The sequence below is a fragment of the Sphaerodactylus townsendi genome, linkage group LG16, assembly GCF_021028975.2.
Source record: "Sphaerodactylus townsendi isolate TG3544 linkage group LG16, MPM_Stown_v2.3, whole genome shotgun sequence".
NCBI classification, from domain to species: domain Eukaryota; kingdom Metazoa; phylum Chordata; class Lepidosauria; order Squamata; family Sphaerodactylidae; genus Sphaerodactylus; species Sphaerodactylus townsendi.
In genome coordinates this window covers 11,579,575-11,595,928 of record NC_059440.1, presented here as the reverse complement: position 1 = coordinate 11,595,928, position 16,354 = coordinate 11,579,575, and the positions used below count along the sequence as shown (strand labels likewise).

Here is a 16,354-nt window from a genome sequence, read left to right as displayed (position 1 = left end):
TTAAAGCGACCCGGTTCTTCAAGGGAACTGATCTTGGTTGTTTGGAGACCAACTGTAATAGTGAGAGATCTCCAGGTATCCCCTGGAGCCAAAAAAGCCCAAAATATTCTGAGGGACCCATCTCATCCAGCACACTCTCTTTTTGAACTGTTACCATCCGGCAGATGATACAGGTCTCTCAAAACTAGAACAAAGAGGCTTAGAGACAGCTTCTACTCTAGAGCTGTGGCTATGCTAAACTCCGCGGCTTCGTATTGATGTGTTTGGGGCTGTGTAGGGATGGGTGGAGGAAGGGGAAAGTGAGGATGATGTATGAGTCTGAAATTGTGTGCATCGAGGAATGCTGCTGTAAATTTCGTTGTGCGTGCACAATGACAATAAAATGCTTATGCTTATGCTATTCTCTAGCTCCCTAGGCCGTGTCCCCAATCCTATCTCAGCCCCACCAGCAAGCAAGGAAAACTCGTCGGCCCAGTGGACCTTCCCTTCATTAGCAGCGCCGGTTGCAGAGGCATGAGGAAAGCACTTTGTACATGCTCAGAAGCATTCCTTCAATCTGACTACGTCAAATGTTTCAAGTCTTTCTCCAGCTTCAGACATGGCGAATGGATAGACGTTGCATTTCTCGCCGATTCCTCAAGGAACCAATCTCGAAGGATGTCTCAAGGGGCATCCATGCATTCTGAGCAGATTGTTTTTCGTTTTTCTCTTCCTTTTCAAAGGCTCCACCTCAACTAATGCACAGGAAACATCTTTTTCCTGTTCCTACAGATGCTTCATTCAAAAGGAGGCAGGGCCAAAGCACCCATCCCACCTAGAAACCTCGAGCACTCCTGCTTTACACACTTGAACTTTTAAAGCAATAATTTGCTTTGCACTGGGTGATCTGCAGTTTTGTGAAGTGTAAGGCCTTCTAAAAAACCTTTCTTTAAAAAGGAAAACAGGTACCATGTGACTGATAAATTACTTCTCTTACACTGATTCATGTGTCCTTCCTTAAACTTATTTTATCTTTAAGAACATAAGAACAAGCCAGCTGGATCAGACCAGAGTCCATCTAGTCCAGCTCTCTGCTACTCGCAGTGGCCCACCAGGTGCCTTTGGAAGCTCACATGCAGGATGTGAAAGCAATGGCCTTCTGCTGCTGCTGCTCTCGATCACCTGGTCTGTTAAGGCATTTGCAATCTCAGATCAAAGAGGATCAAGATTGGTAGCCATAAATCGACTTCTCCTCCATAAATCTGTCCAAGCCCCTTTTAAAGCTATCCAGGTTAGTGGCCATCACCACCTCCTGTGGCAGCATATTCCAAACACCAATCACACGTTGCGTGAAGAAGTGTTTCCTTTTATTAGTCCTAATTCTTCCCCCCAGCATTTTCAATGAATGCCCCCTGGTTCTAATATTGTGAGAAAGAGATAAAAATTTCTCTGTGTCAACATTTTCTACCCCATGCATAATTTTATAGACTTCAATCATATCCCCCCTCAGCCGTCTCCTCTCCAAACTAAAGAGTCCCAAACACTGCAGCCTCTCCTCATAGGGAAGGTGCTCCAGTCCCTCAATCATCCTCGTTGCCCTTCTCTGCACTTTTTCTATCTCCTCAATATCCTTTTTGAGATGCAGTGACCAGAACTGGACACAGTACTCCAAGTGCGGTCGCACCACTGCTTTATATAAGGGCATGACAATCTTTGCAGTTTTATTATCAATTTTATTATCGTGTCTTTTTAATTAATATTAATCTAATAGCTTGTAATATGACAAAGATGTGCTTCTTCTGTTAGTTATATTTATTGCAATGTTATGTTTTTATAGATCTCCCCATGAAGCTTATGCAAAGAAACGCAGAGGGGCATTATGTGACAATAAAGCCATCACCCATCACCAGGAATCTTTCTTCCTGTTTTGGTTTGCTGGCGTGTTGCTTGGTGTAGCCCTGTTTTTCTTTCTTTTTTGTAGAAGGCCTTTTCACACAGAATTCATAGATGCCCTTGGAAGGGGAGCTTCCCCCCCCCCCCCAACACCAGTGCACCTTGGGAATCTACATCTGCAGCCAATCACAGCCCTCCCAAACACTCTGAATAGCTCAGATAAGAAGGTGGGTGCCAAGGGACCATTTTAAACATTTAATTTACTTACACCCACTTTTCTACCAAAGCGGCCTACAACTCTTCCTTTTCATCCTCATGTCTGAGAGACAATGACTCACCCTGGGTCAATCGGCAAAATTTCATGGCAACTTGGGGAATTGAGCCAGGGTTTCTGAGATCCTAGGCCAGTGCTCTAACCACTATACAATACTGCCTCTCTGGTCCTTGCACTGGGCAAACTAAGAGCACACAGGGGATGAGCAAGTGGGCAGAATTGATAACCCACTACATGTGCTTTCTCTGGCTTGCCAGAGGTCAAGAAAACTCACTCTCCCCACCTTCCACAAACTATGCAAAACTGAATTACCCAAGTGGCCTTTCAGGCAATAGAACAGCGCTGTACAAAAGGTTTATAACATTACTTGAATAAATTATTGTGGACTGTGGTGGTCTATTCTGCTGTGTATACTTTGCTAGAGGTTGGATCCCATTGGGTAATTTTGGTGTCACATTAACACTTGTGCTTTGCTTCAGTACTGTTTTTTTAAAAACTTCTGGTTGGCTCTGCAACACAAATTGGATCACTAGGGTATTGTGGGCTTTCCGGGTTGTCTGGCCGTGTTCCAGTAGCATTTTCTCCTGATGTTTCACCTGCATCTGTGGCTGGCAGCTTCAGCCGGATCTGCTTTGAGTCATAGATAGAAAGGTGGACCACCAACAAATAAACAAAGAGCGCCACCAAGCGTCCAAAGGGGGGAATTGTCTCTTTAATGGAGGCTTCATGTGGAGGAGTGAGGAATCAAACTCAGTCCCCCAGATTAGAGTCCACCACTCTCAACCACCACACCTCGCTGGCAAAAGGAAACCAAAGCCCGGGAGCAACAATATGCATTAAAATAATATAAACTTTCCTGAACCATGGCACACTTGACTCAAGAAAATTGTGCATTGAGTAATGGCGCCCCTGAACTTTGGGATTGGGGTGTTTTTTTTGTGTTTTTGTTTTGTTTTGGCTACCTTAGATTAGCAATCATTTTAGGATGGAAACCCACAACAGCCAATTTTAGGATAGCTTCCTGAGCAAAAGGCACAATCATGGCCTTTTCATTCCATCCTTCACAGCTGAAGGAAGGGTGGGAATTAGGGTTGCCAGCCTCCAGGTGGGGCCGGGAGATCTGCTGGAACTGCAACCCGTCTCTGAGAGAAAACGGCTATCTAGTGACCAAAATCTATGGCACATCAGAGAATCTGGGTAGAAGAAACCCCCTCCCCAAACTCCCCCCCTCAACTCTCCAGGGCAATTTCCCATCCCAGTAGCGTCGCCTGGTTTTGACAGCCTAGGATAGAGGTCGCTGGGTGCTAACCGGGGATATGCGCCAGGAAGGATACTATTTTACTATTTTGCATTTGCAAAGATCTGGCATGTTTTACGGCTGATTCGTAGTTCATTGAACTGCTCGAGCCGCCCCCGAGTCCTGTGACCCCGAGGAGGGGTGGGATCTAAATCTAAAAAAAAAAGGCGAGGAATTCCCCAGGCTGGCACCGGGCACCCTGGCACCAATGCGCATTCTTGGGGGCAGGGGAGAGGAGGCACCCAGCTGCCCCCTCCCCCGGGCTCCTCCGCCGACCAAAGTGAAAGCAAGCAGCAGCCCTTTGCCACGGTTTCCGGCGCCCCAGCCTCTTCGCCTGCCCGGGCCCGGAGCCAGTTGGGGCGGAGCCGGCCTGCCTGACGCAGGGCCCGGGCAGCCTGGCCATGGAGGCGGCCGAGCCGGAGCCGCCGAGCGCCCCTCGCCAGCTGGCCCTGGAGCAGGTGTACCGGCTGGCGGGGGCGCTGGGCTCGGAGCTGCAGCGCCTGTCGGAGCTGTGCGGGCCGGGCGCGGTGGCCGGCCTGGTGCCGCACGTGGTGTGCCTGCTCGAGCTGCTGGAGGCTCTGGCGGCGGCGGGGCCCCGCAAGCAGCCGCCGCCCCCGGCGGGCCAGGAGGTCCGGCAAGCGGTTGGGCAGGTGCTTGGCGCGGCGACGGCCTTTGCGCGCAGGCGGAGAGGTGCAGGGACGAGCCCACGGGCGCTGGGGGGGGACCCCGTGGGGGCGCGAGGGGATCCCGGGGGTTAGGCGATGCTCGGCTGCTCCGGGGCTGTCCTGCACGGAGCTGGAGCTTCGCTGCACCGTCAAGCCGAGCGCACTTTTTACGCTCGGCTTGCAAAGCCTCTCCCCGGGCAGAGGCAACGTCCCGTCGGTGCCAAAAGCGTGTTGCAACGCTGGAGTGGTTTTGCAGCAGGGAGTTGTGGGTTCGGGAACGCGCCGGACAGAATGTCCCTTTGCCTTATTGTCATGGAACGAGGCTGTCGCTAGAGCGAAGGGGGAATCACACGTGATTGTGAAAGCATCTTGGGTCTTTGATCCTATGCAAAGGTGCCAGGATGCAACTTCAAAGGCCAAAATTACCTCGTGGCCGGATCACAGTTTTCCTGAGAGGGGGAAAACAAAGGATTTTAGATTCCATCTCAGGGGTTTGTCCAGACAGGATCTCTCTACCAGGGGCTCCTGGTGAGAGAGAACAACGAATCTCTAAAAGGAACTTTCTGCTACAGGAACTGTACCAAGATTTTGTTATTTTCACTTGAAATAAAGAGCCTTATGAAACTTAGCAGGTTGCAGTGCTGGATGGGAAAAAGAACTCACAAGCGATTGCAAGATTGCACCCCACAATCTAGGGAAAGGTCGCGACACTTATACTTTGCCTTCTTCCCCTCCCTTCTCTTTCGGAGTCCCTCCCTCACACCCTGCAATGCTTTCAGCCTGGGCATCTCTCTCTCTCTCTCTCTCTCCCCCTCTGCCTCTCTCTGATAATTGTGGAGGGCTAACAGAAGGCATCATACTACCATGTGGGGAAGATGTTGAGTGCGTAGAATGGAGAATGGGGGTGGTTGGTGAATGCAGGCGCAGCTGCATCCCAGTCAGGTCTTCAAAGGCTTCTGGGAAAGTCTAGGTACCAAGAGGAAGGACTTTACATCTGTTTAATTCTACCCTCCACCCAGGGGTAGGGGTCTTCATCTTCCTAGCGTTGTCCCCCTAATGCAGGGACCGCTGCTCGGATTTTTAAACGCTTATCTCGATTGAGCGCAACGACTGATTGCAGGCCTGTCACTTTCAGATCCACCCACCCACTAGTAATAGGCATAAACTTGCCTGATACTGACTCCCAGTCCTTCAGAGTTGCTGTAGTTGACTCAGACTGACCCAGCCCTCCAGGGTTTCAAGCAGAGGTCTTTCATATCAGCCTTTTAATTGGAGGTGTTGGGAATTGAACCTGGGACCTTCTGTATTGCAGGTAGATACTCTACCCCTGAGCCGCTTGTTCCTCTGAGACCTTGCTTGGCCTGTCAACAGATTATGTTTTTGCTGAGGGTGAAGGCATGGCAGGCAGGGGCCACCCGGGCCTGCTCCAACCTTGACCAGAGGTCTCTTGGCTTATTCTTCCCAGCAGGATGGAGAGCAGACTCAGACCCTCTCAGAAGGCCAGAAGAGAGAACACCTGTTGCAGGTGCGCCTGGCCCAGGTGGAAGAGGAGAACCAGAAGCTCTTGGCCCAGCTGGCTGGGGGCCAGTCCCAGACAGGTGAGAGAGGCTGGACTGTTTTCTGCAGAAAATGTTTGCCCCCCCCCCCCCGCTTAGACCTGCTCAAGGTGGGCCACGAGGTAAAAAACATTATGCTTGTTTATTAAATTCCTATACCACTCTCCCTGTTACAACGAATGGTGCGCACTGATCATTTTGTGTTTATTGGGAAATTTTGGGTTTTAAAAACCCAGAAACTTTAGGTAAAACTGAATAAAGCCACTGTTTAATGATTTTGATTTTTTAAAAAACCTGTACCCCCCAAATTCCACTTCACCCTGAATTACAACTGAATGCTGGACCATGAACCATTATTATATGTTTTACTGGAATCTGAATGTTTAAACCGCTCTGAGCCTGTTGTAACTATTTACCTTCCCCCTCTTAAAAAACCCAATAAACCAAACACAAATCACCACCCCTAGTTACAATAGGCTCCTAACAGTTCACAAACATTCAGACTCCAGTAAAACATATAATAATTATTCATGATGCCCTACACTAAGAACCCAGCGAAAGATGGGATAACCAGAAATTAACATCCTAAAACTTATTTAATGATAGAAACAAGAAAGGAAAAGAAAGGGAGGCCAGCTAAAATGGATACATACTGTTGCAGCCCTCAACCACAGGACTGGCAGAAAAATTCCATCTTCCAGATTTGGTGATGATATTCCTTTTTTGGTTCCTCTTTGAGGTATCTCTTCGCATAAGGGGGAAATGCCAGTCTGTCCTGTAATTGTTCAAAATGCAAAGTCTGCATCAAACAATCTGATCGGCTGTTGCTCCTCTTAAGACAGTTTATAAGGTGGTGCACGGGGATAGGTGGGAGGGGGGGTCTCCCCTGTTTTATTGCTTTTGTTCATCAATTAGCTTATGGGAGGAAAGAGGAACCAGACCTGAAGAGGTTCATTCTGGGAGACATGACTTCACCACTGTCTGAGGTTTTCACTGGGTCTTCCCACACACATTGCTCTTGAATAATGTCTGTTGACCACCTTGGGAAGCCACGGTGCGCGTAAGTCTCTTGCGTGCAGTTTTCAGAGTCCTTTTTTAACTGCTGTTTTCTCGCAGCAGTGTACACGTGGGATTTCTGCTGGGCTTTTGCAAGCCTTCAGATGACATGGGATAGTAAAGCACCAGCATTTGCATTTTAGGTGGCTTCATCGCCATCGGGGGCTTTTATGAGATTGGGATGGTTTTTAACTATGTTTTTTAAACGTTGGAAACTGCCCTTGAGCTGCAAAGGGATGGGTGACGCATAAATGGAATAACATAAACAAACAAACAAGGCTGCCTCGCGGTTGTCGCGAGACCTGTCTGTCTTGCAAGCTGTGTTTTTGCTCCAGCGCTGCTGGAACTCATGTCTTGCCTTGATCTTTTTCTAAGAAGCAAATTAGCTGGCTCAGTGACTGGTAGCTCTTGTCATTCAACCCACGCTCACTTGCTGCAAATAAAATGACTTCCTTGACTGGGTGTGTGTGGCAAGTGGCACATCTTCTAGGGCAGCTATTGCCTTGGGTAAAATATCATTAACATGTATACTTGTGTGTTCTAGCTTAGATTGGCCCAATCTGGTCAGATCTTGGAAGCTAAGCAGGGTTGGCCTTGGTTAGGATTTGGATGGGAGACCCCCAAGAAAGCCCAGGGTTGCTGCCCAAAGGCAATGGCAAACTACCTCTGAATGTCTCTTGAAAACCTTGCAGCGTCGCCATAAGTCAGCTATGATTTGATGGTACTTTCCACCACTATACTTGCACAGATTTATTTGATTTATTTGGCATCCTTCCCTGAAAATGAGCCTAGGGCAGCTTACAACAGTCAGAGCATATTTTATTTCTGTATTTACAAATGCCTTCACAGACCAGGTGCTCGGGAGCAGCAGCAGCAGCAGAAGGCCACTGCTTTCACATCCTGCATGTGAGCTCCCAAAGGCATCTGGTGGGCCACTGCGAGTAGCAGTGTGCTGGACTGGATGGACTCTGGTCTGATCCAGCAGGCTCATTCTTATGTTCTTATGTTCTTACTTTATATATGCTTTCCTTTCCCCAAATGGGCTCAGGGCAGCTTACGGAAAACCCCAGTTTTAAACCCCATACAATTAAAAAAAGTTTAATGGCACCATAAAATAATTCTACCTAAGGGGAATGAGGACATTGGGAAGGGAAATGGGAAAAGGGAAAGACAAAAGGAATCAAAACAGGGGCAGGGAGGACAGATATGATGGGGCATACTGGTTTTTAAAACCTGGAATTTCCCCGTAAAACTGAATAAAACTACTTTTTACTGAATTTTTAAAAAACCCAAACTCTAAAAATGTCAGTTCTCCCTGCCACGGTTTCTCATGTTCACGTGGGCTTGAGAAGCTGCAGTGGGGAAAACTGCAACAGAATGCTGGACTTGGCCACACCAAGGACAGCATTCAGTTCTCCCCCTCCCTCCCCCCATTTCCGTTTCCCAAACCCCAGAGGACTTGGGAAGCAGCTCAAACATAGGCCTGGCAGAATAACTTTGTCTTGCAGGCCCTGCGGAACAAACAGGGCCTGGGTGTCATTTGACAGAGCATTCTGCCAGGGCCAAAAAGGGATGGATATACAATAAAACAGCCAGTATTGTCAAAAATATCAGTGTCATCTTATTTCAGCACCCTCCTAATGGTGGAGATCAATCGAAAAGAAAAGAGCAGATGGATTCTAATCTGGAGAACCGGGTTTGATTCCCCACTCCTCCACCTGAGTGTCAGAGGCTTATCTGGTGAACCAGATGTGTTTCTGCACTCCTACATTCCTTCTGGGTGACCTTGGGCTAGTCACAGTTCTTTGAAACTCTCTCAGCCCCACCTACCTCACAAGGCGTCTGTTGTGGGGAGAGGAAGGGAAAGGAGCTTGTCAGCCACCTTGAGTCTCCTCACAGGAGAGAAAGGTGGAGCATAAATCCAAACTCTTCTTCGAATAAGTACACAAACAATTCCCCAAGAAAAATAAAGGAGGGGTTATGAAAAGGGAGGCTAAAGTTGTTATTCTGGTAATACCAAGGGGGAAAGTTGTTATTCTGGTAATACCAAGGGGGAAAGCAGTGGAAGGGAATGGGAGGAGCCCATGGTGACAGCCATGGGGGCTGGTGGTCTGCTTGCAGCTGGAATGTCCTGTCTTAAGAGCTGGAGCTGCTTTCCTGAGGCTGTCCCCCCATTTGATTTCAGACCAGGCCACTCACCAAGAGAGGGCGGTGATGCTGCGACTCAAGGAGGTGGTGGACAAACAGAGGGATGAGATCCGCGCTCAGGCCCATGAGATCCTCAGCACAAGCCATGACGTGGAGGCGGTAAGGCTGCACAGGGGCAGCTGGAGGGAGGAATGGCTGAGGGCGAGCAAGCTTCGTGAAGTGCTGAGCCTGGCTTTGGGTCTGGTTCTTAGTTGCAGGAACAGCTCAGCCGCTTCATGGCTGTGAACGAGGAGCTGCGTCGCAAACTGGCCATTGTTCAAGGGCAGCTGAAGAAGGCTCTGAAGGAGAACGAGGGCCTGGAGGCCAGCCGGGAAGTTGATAGGATGAACAAGGCTCGGGTCGGAAGAGAGTCATCTGAGCCTGGCACGGTAAGGTGTCCACCCTTCTCAGTTTCCTTCTAGGCATGGACCACCTCTGTGCTTTCTCAGGCAGGGGCCACCTCTGTGCTTTCTCAGGCAGGGGCGTACCGCCCAGGGGAACATGAAGGCAGTGGTGGCAAACCTATGGCACTCCAGATGCTCATGAACTACAATTCCCATCAGCCCCTACCAGTATAGCCAGTTGGTCCATGAACATCTGGAGTGCCATAGGTTTGCCACCACTGAAGGGTCAAATGTCCCCAGGCTGCGGCCATTTAGTCATGTGGGGGGCAGAAAATCACCCCCCACACCCTTCCTCCTCCCCCCCAGGTCCATACACTGACTTCAAGACAAGTGACTTGTCTTAATGTGATGGTGACTTTGAGATGACCTGGTGCAACAAACCGTTGTTTGGTGGGGGAAGAGCCGCCCATAGGGGTGGGAGTGGGGAGGCAGAAAATTTTGCACTGGGCTATATTTTCCCTAGGTACGCCTCTGATCTCAGGGGCTTTGTGGTACAGATATTCCAGGGATTTCGGAGCTTCGATCCGGATCTTTAGAACTTGGCATTTTGAGTGTCTTGCGTTGGGCATAAAGTTCCTGGATTTATGGCTGCAAGAAACCTTGCAATTCCTAACACTATCTCATAAGCCAACGGGCCATTTTGGTGGTTGGTGGTGGGAGGTTTTTAGGAACTTCAGAGTTCTTCCCCCTCCGTCTGTGAAAACGTTTGTATCTGCATAGTTCAGAGCTTGCCTGACCTTGCCTGGAGCCTTCAATGGTCCAGGCCTGGACATCTGCAGAGGTCTCATATGAGGCTAGGCTGGCAGTTTAAACCCCGTTGGATCTCTTCTCTCCGCACCTTTCCCAGGTCAAGGGTGCAGTAGCAGCAACTAGCGAGGAACCCTTCTGCACACACCCAGGGGGAAGATGCTTCTCCAAGGAAGAACTTCAGCAGATCCTTCAAGAGCGCAATGAGCTCAAGACCAGCCTGTTCCTGGTGCGGGAGGAGCTGGCCTATTACCAGCGGTGAGTCAGAACAAAGAAGGGCCATTGTGAGCACTGCAGGAAATATGTGCGGGGTGATCCAGGTGGGTTTCCTCTACCTGCTTGTCACTTGCAGGTAGATCTTAGAAGAGCATGAGAGGGTAGGCCTGTGGATCTAAAATGCCAACGTGGTAACGTGGTTAACTGTAGTGGACTCTGATCTGGAGGACCAGGTTTGACTCCCCGCTCCTCCACCTGAGTGGCAGACTGTTAACTGGATTTGTTTCCCCACTCCTACATTCCTGCTGGGTGACCTTGGGCTAGGTTCAGTTCTTTCAGAACTCTCTCAGCCCCACCGACCTGTCTGTTGTGGGAAGAGGAAGGGAAGGAGTTTGTAAGCTGCCTTGAGACTCCTTACAGGAGAGAAAGGCGGGGTATAAATCCAAACTCTTCTTTTTCTTCCTCTACCTGGGCATTATGTAAGTCTGTTTGACTTGGGAATCCCTTGGATTCTAAGCTGTTCTAGGGATACTCAGCTTGACTGTATTGGTCCTACTGGAGAAAGGCGCAATAAGAATATAAGTGAACACACACATGCTGGAAGAGACAAGTGCCTTCTCTGACCTCTGGCCAAACCAGGAAGGTCAAGATTTTTTTCTGTCCAGACTCTCTTCAGTCAAAATGGACTGCAGAAAGTGTGCTTGTCCTTGGAGAAAGACCTTTGCTCCCATGTTTGCCATCAGGGGACTTCCCAGTCCTGCTATTACCAGGATGCAACGTGACTGACTGGCTCTCGGCAGAAGTTTTATTTACAATCCATATTTGATGACAAGTCCACTGGGTCAAACGTTCTTTGTCGTAGGTGGATCCCTGCCTTGGAGAAAGGCATGGATGATCTGGTATTGAACTATCATAAAGAAAAGCACATAATTTTGGGAACTTCCTCCAGTAGATCTTTGTTACAAGGACCCCTGGGATGCTGGGGGGCTCTCTCAACTGGCTCTCTCAACTCTCTCAAATGGGATTTCCAAGGTGTTTGTGGTGTGGGGAGGACTCTGTCCTAGGCAGAGGTGGTTCATTTCTTGCCAATTCCTGTTCAGGGTCCCTTTGAGAGCCAGCGTGGTGTAGTGGTTAAGAGCAGGTGCACTCTAATCTGGAGAACCGGGTTTGATTCCCCGCCCTGCCACTTGAGCTGTGGGTGCTTATTTGGTGAACTAGATTAGCTTGTGCACTCCAACACACGCCAGCTGGGTGACCTTGGGCTAGTCACAGTTCTTCTGAGCTCTCTCAGCCCCACCTTCCTCACAGGATATTGTTGGGAGGGGGGAAGGGAAAGGAGATCGTAAGCCCCTTTGAGTCTCCTTACAGGAGAGAAAGGGGGATATAAATCCAACTATTCTTCTTCTTTGCTACGCGCTACTCCTGTTTACCCAGGGATATTTGCCGCCTCCTTGGGCTGGTGTCTCCACCTTCAAACTTAAGTTCCCTTCTGGATCAGGCTAACAGTCCAGCATTACTTCCCAGCAGTGGCCATTCAGATGTTGTTGGGAAGCTCTCGAGCAGTTCACGAAGGTGGTGGCCACCCCCCATCTTGTCCCTGGATTCTGGAGATGAGATAGACTGCCTTTGAATGGGGTAGCTCTATTTGGCTTGTAGCCATCAGTGTTTCCCATAAACTTGTCTTTTTTTAAAAAAACATTTCCCATAAACTTGTCTTAAACTGCCTACGCCAATAGCCATTGCTGTATCCTGTGGCAGTGAGTTCCCTGGTCTGCCCCAGAGTTCTTCCTGCCCATTTCAGCTGGTGTGGGGTACATGCAACACATACTGGGCTGTAGCTCTTTTGGAACAGTGGGAGGGGGAGCAGAGAGAAAGGAACAAGCTGCCCCTCTTTCCCCCAACTTACTTTCAGGACGTGCTCTTCTTTCCCTTCTCCCTCAGCGAGCTGCTTAACAATGAGCGAATCCCCAGACTCCTCTTGGTGGCCATGAAGTCGGCCATCCGGAAGCAGCACAAGAAGATCCGGGCCAAGATGCTGGGGACAGCGGAGGAGACGGGGAGCAGGTGAGTCGGCCCTCCTTTCCCCAGCTGCAGCGCAGGACTTGTCGGGTCTGATGACAACGGATACCTGGGAATAAATGGAGACTCTGGTGTACCTTTGGGAACTGAGCTAGGTGGTCTTTGCTCTGGAGCTAGGTGGTCCTTAAATCTCCTCCTTCCCCCTTGCTAATCTCCCCCCCGGGTGGTCCACAACCAGATGACCATTCTTCCATGCGTTTTGCGCAGCTGGGGGCTCTTCCGCACATGCAGAATAATGCAATTTTAATCCACTTTCCATGCATTTCTCAGCTGGATTTTGCTGCGCGGAATAGCAAAATCCACTTGCAAACAATTGTGAAAGTGGTTTGAATGTGTGTTATTTTGCATGTGCGGAAGGGGCCTGGGAGGCACCCGCTTTGCAGGGGGGCTTTTTTGCTCTGCTGTCCCCCTTCCCAGTTGATGCATGCCTCTCTTTGATGGGCTTTCTTTCCGCAGTGAGGAAGAGGAGGATGGAGGAGTGTGGCTGGCTGCACCAGACTCCGACACGGTGGACGGCCCAGTGGCCCCTTCCAGGATCAAGAGCTTGTAAGTCTCGACCTGTGAGCAGCCCACCATGGGGGAAAGCGCGGAGTCAGTGGAGAACTGTTTTTTGAGTGCGGCAACTTTATAACCTCGCCTTTCATGTCAGTATTGTCAGAAGAGAGAACATTAAAATAATCTATTGCTATGTTAACTGTGAGAGCCAGCATGGGGTAGAGGAAGAAGAGTTTGGATTTATATCCCCCCTTTCTCTCTTGTAAGGAGACTCAAAGGGGCTTTCAAACTCCTTCCCCCCCAACAAACACCCTGTGAGGTGGGTGGGGCTGAGAGAGCTCCAAAGAACTGTGACTAGCCCAAGGTCACCCAGCTGGCGTGTGTTGGAGTGCACAAGCTAATCTGGGTCACCAGATAAGCCTCCACTACGGGGCTGCGCACTTTCAAAAGGTAGTTTAAAGTTGGATGATCACCCAGAGAAGAACGCCATGTACCATTATCACTGTTCATCAAAAGGATGTACCTGCCAGAGGATTACTGTAAATCCAAATTAATTGCATGGACTTCAAGAGCCGTTGAAATAAATTTGACAATAGCCCAAATAGGGCACCGGTTGCTTCCAGGAAAAAAGAAGATTAAAGAGATGATAGAGATAGAAACAGGCAGGAGATGTTACTGGAAAAGGAGTAGCTAACAAGAGTACAGAAGGTCTGCATGAAGAAAGAGATCATGCTCAAAGTTCAGACAGTTCGATCCCACAGGACAACCTCGGGGCTATTAGAAAATCTTCCAGATAGGACAGAGGTCAGTAAGGCAGTGAAATAAGCTAAGGGAAAAAGGCAGCTGTAAAAAAGGGACAGTCAGAAAAGGTAAATACTTCTTTGGTGTGGGTGATTGGTGTTTGGAATGTGCTGCCACAGGAGGTGGTGATGGCCACTCACCTGGATAGCTTTAAAAGGGGCTTGGACAGATTGATGGAGGAGAAGTCGATCTATGGCTACGAATCTTGATCCTCCTTGATCTGAGGCTGCAAATGCCTTAGCAGACCAGGTGCTCGGGAGGAGCAGCAGCAGCAGCAGCAGCAGCAGGAGGAGGCCATTGCTTTCACCTCATGCATGTGAGTTCCCAAAGGCACCTGGTGAGCCACTGTGAGTAGCAGAGTGCTGGACTAGATGGACTCTGGTCTGATCCAGCAGGCTCTTGCTTATGTTCTCATGTTCTTTCCAGCAAAAGGTGATAAAGGCAAAAAATAACGAGATAGAAGAGGAAACCAGTGCCTTTAGTGTCTGATACGAGATGCTGCCAGTCCAGCATTTCCACCTGGCCTGTTGGTTCCTGCTCCACCCTTTCTGAAGGAGTCTCAGAGCCCCAGTTAGGGGGTGGTGTCCACTAAGAAATCAAAGCCAAGGGTATCCTCTGTGCGTGGAATCTATTCTGGCGGTCCAATGCGTAAGTTGAGACCTGCACAAGAGTGAGGCAGACTTTCACCCCTTGAGCTCATCTAGATACTTGGCAGAAGTACGGCAGAAGTTTTCCAGGGCATCAAGACTGGCCCACTGTTCTGGGGTACAGGTCCAGCTCCTGTTCTGGGGTACAGGTCCAGCTGTTTCCTTAAGGAGGGTTTCTGGACTGGCATTCTCCAGCAGCGTCACTCGTATTTATTGAGAGCCAGCGTGGTATAGTGGTTAAGAGCAGGTGCACTCTAATCTGGAGAACCGGGTTTGATTCCCTGCTCTGCCACTTGAACTGTGGAGGCTTATCTGGGGAACCAGATTAGCTTGTGCACTCCAACACATGCCAGCTGGGTGTCTTTGGGCTACTCACAGTTCTTCAGAGCTCTCTCGGCACCACCTACCTCACAAGGTGTCTTTTGTGGATGGGTGTGGGGGGAGGGAAAGGAGATTGTAAGCCCCTTTGAGTCTCCTTACAGGAGAGAAATGGGGGATATAAATCCAAAACTCTTATTTATTTATAGTAAAAGGATGGGGCAGCTTACAACAGTAACGCCATTCATCTCCTTCTCTCTGTGCAGTTTTAGCCTGTGGTATCGCAGCAGCAGCAGCAGCACCAGAGACAGCTCCGCCGAAGCCTGCTCTTCCTGGGAGATTGTCAGTCCACAGGAGGTTGGTCCAAAGAAGGAGGAGGAGGAAGAGGAGGAGGAGGAGAGAAAAGCAGCCTGAACGGAAACTCTCCCCTGCCTTGGACCAGATGGTTGGACCGCAGAAGTGCTCGGTCTGAGCTGCCGATACAGAAAAGTAGCTCCAAGCAGCCAGCCTCCTGGGACACCACAGATGCCTCTACCCTCCCAGCAGTGCCTCAGTTCCTAGAGAGGAAAGCCTGCAGGAGGCAAGGAAGAGAAGCCATCTGGGAAACTAAAAGCCATATTGTCCCTGTCAAGTCCCACGCAGCATGCGCTTGAATTTGTGGCTCACTCTGGCAGGGGTACCTGCAGTTGGCCACGTTGCCTGCGACTGCGGGGACAGCGAGCCTCACCACCGTTCTCAAGAGCTGTTTTTTTCTTTTTGGCTGAACCACAAATGGTGAAACACTTATCACGTGGAAGTTCAATCACGCCATGCTTTCGAAGGCTTCTAAAAGGTCACCAGAATGTCTTCGTCTCAAAAGGAACATCCCACGATCTATCTCATAGGTTCTTGAGAATCTCCTTTTATGGGCCCCTGGTGCCGTTTCTCACCCAGTGTTGAAAAAGAATTCAGTCACATTCAAGAAAGCGGCAACAGGTTATCTTCCTCTTGTAACACGGCAGTTATGTAGTTGTCTTCCTCTTTTATTATTTTATTATTTCATTTTGTTACATTTATATCTTGCCCTCTTCCCAACCAAGGCTGGGCTCAGGGCGGCTTTCTGGAAGCATTTTTTCGGCGACAGTTATCTCAGCACTCAGCCAAACCCTGCATGCCACGGTCAAGGCGCTGCAGGACGACAAGACAAAACAAAACCCAATTTGTGCCGTGGAAGGGGGACAGCTTTGATCCAGGCGAGAATCCTCGAATTGGAAGGGGCTGTCTAGGACCATCTGGTCCAACCCCTGCTCAATGCACGATCAGTCTGAAGCATCCCTGGAATCATATGAGCAGAGTTTGATGAGGGAAAACAGATAGGGGTTGCGTGGCCATAGTCTGGTAGTTTTTGCTTGTAATGTTTTACCCACATCTATGAGAGGCTTAGGGAGCTGGGGATGTTTAGTCTGGAGAAGCAGAGGTTAAGGGGGGACATAATAGGTTTGTTTAAATATTTCAAAGGATGCCATGTCGAAGAGGAAGCAAGCTCATTTTCTGTTGCCTCAGAGACTAGGACACGGAGTAATGGATTCAAGGTGCAGGAAAAGGGATTCCACCTAAACAGTAGGAAGAACTTTCTGTCAGGGCTGTTCGACAGTGGGATTCACTGGTGGAGTCTCCTTCTTTGGAGGTTTTTAAAGAGAGGCTGGATGGCCATCTGTCGGGAGTGCTTTGATTGTGTGTTCCTGCATGGCAGGGGGCTGG

General features: G+C 49.5%; 1 protein-coding gene across 2 annotated transcripts; it reads left to right on the top strand.

Moving 5' to 3' along the window:
- Window positions 1-3,836: 3,836 nt before the first annotated feature.
- On the top strand, window positions 3,837-16,077 carry LOC125445768 (Rab interacting lysosomal protein). 2 transcript variants are annotated; one of them, XM_048519101.1, is made up of 8 exons: window positions 3,837-4,093; window positions 5,577-5,706; window positions 8,906-9,027; window positions 9,120-9,296; window positions 10,159-10,316; window positions 12,216-12,338; window positions 12,810-12,899; window positions 14,881-16,077. In XM_048519101.1, exons 1-8 carry the CDS (start codon window positions 3,845-3,847, stop codon window positions 15,026-15,028), a joined length of 1,197 nt encoding a protein of 398 aa, XP_048375058.1. In that variant the 5' UTR covers window positions 3,837-3,844; the 3' UTR covers window positions 15,029-16,077. The 2 variants fall into 2 exon arrangements, with proteins under 2 accessions (XP_048375058.1, XP_048375057.1); XM_048519100.1 differs by having other exon boundaries at window positions 5,574-5,706.
- The last annotated feature ends 277 nt before the right edge of the window (window positions 16,078-16,354 follow it).

Excerpts from the sequence above, each read along its gene's own strand:
- LOC125445768 (XM_048519100.1), top strand. The coding sequence starts at position 3,845 with ATGGAGGCGGCCGAGCCGGAGCCGCCGAGCGCCCCTCGCCAGCTGGCC. Across the intron at positions 4,094-5,573 it reads TCCGGCAAGCGGTTGGGCAG|CAGGATGGAGAGCAGACTCA; the intron begins GTGCTTGGCGCG and ends TATTCTTCCCAG. Across the intron at positions 10,317-12,215 it reads GAGCTGGCCTATTACCAGCG|CGAGCTGCTTAACAATGAGC; the intron begins GTGAGTCAGAAC and ends CTTCTCCCTCAG.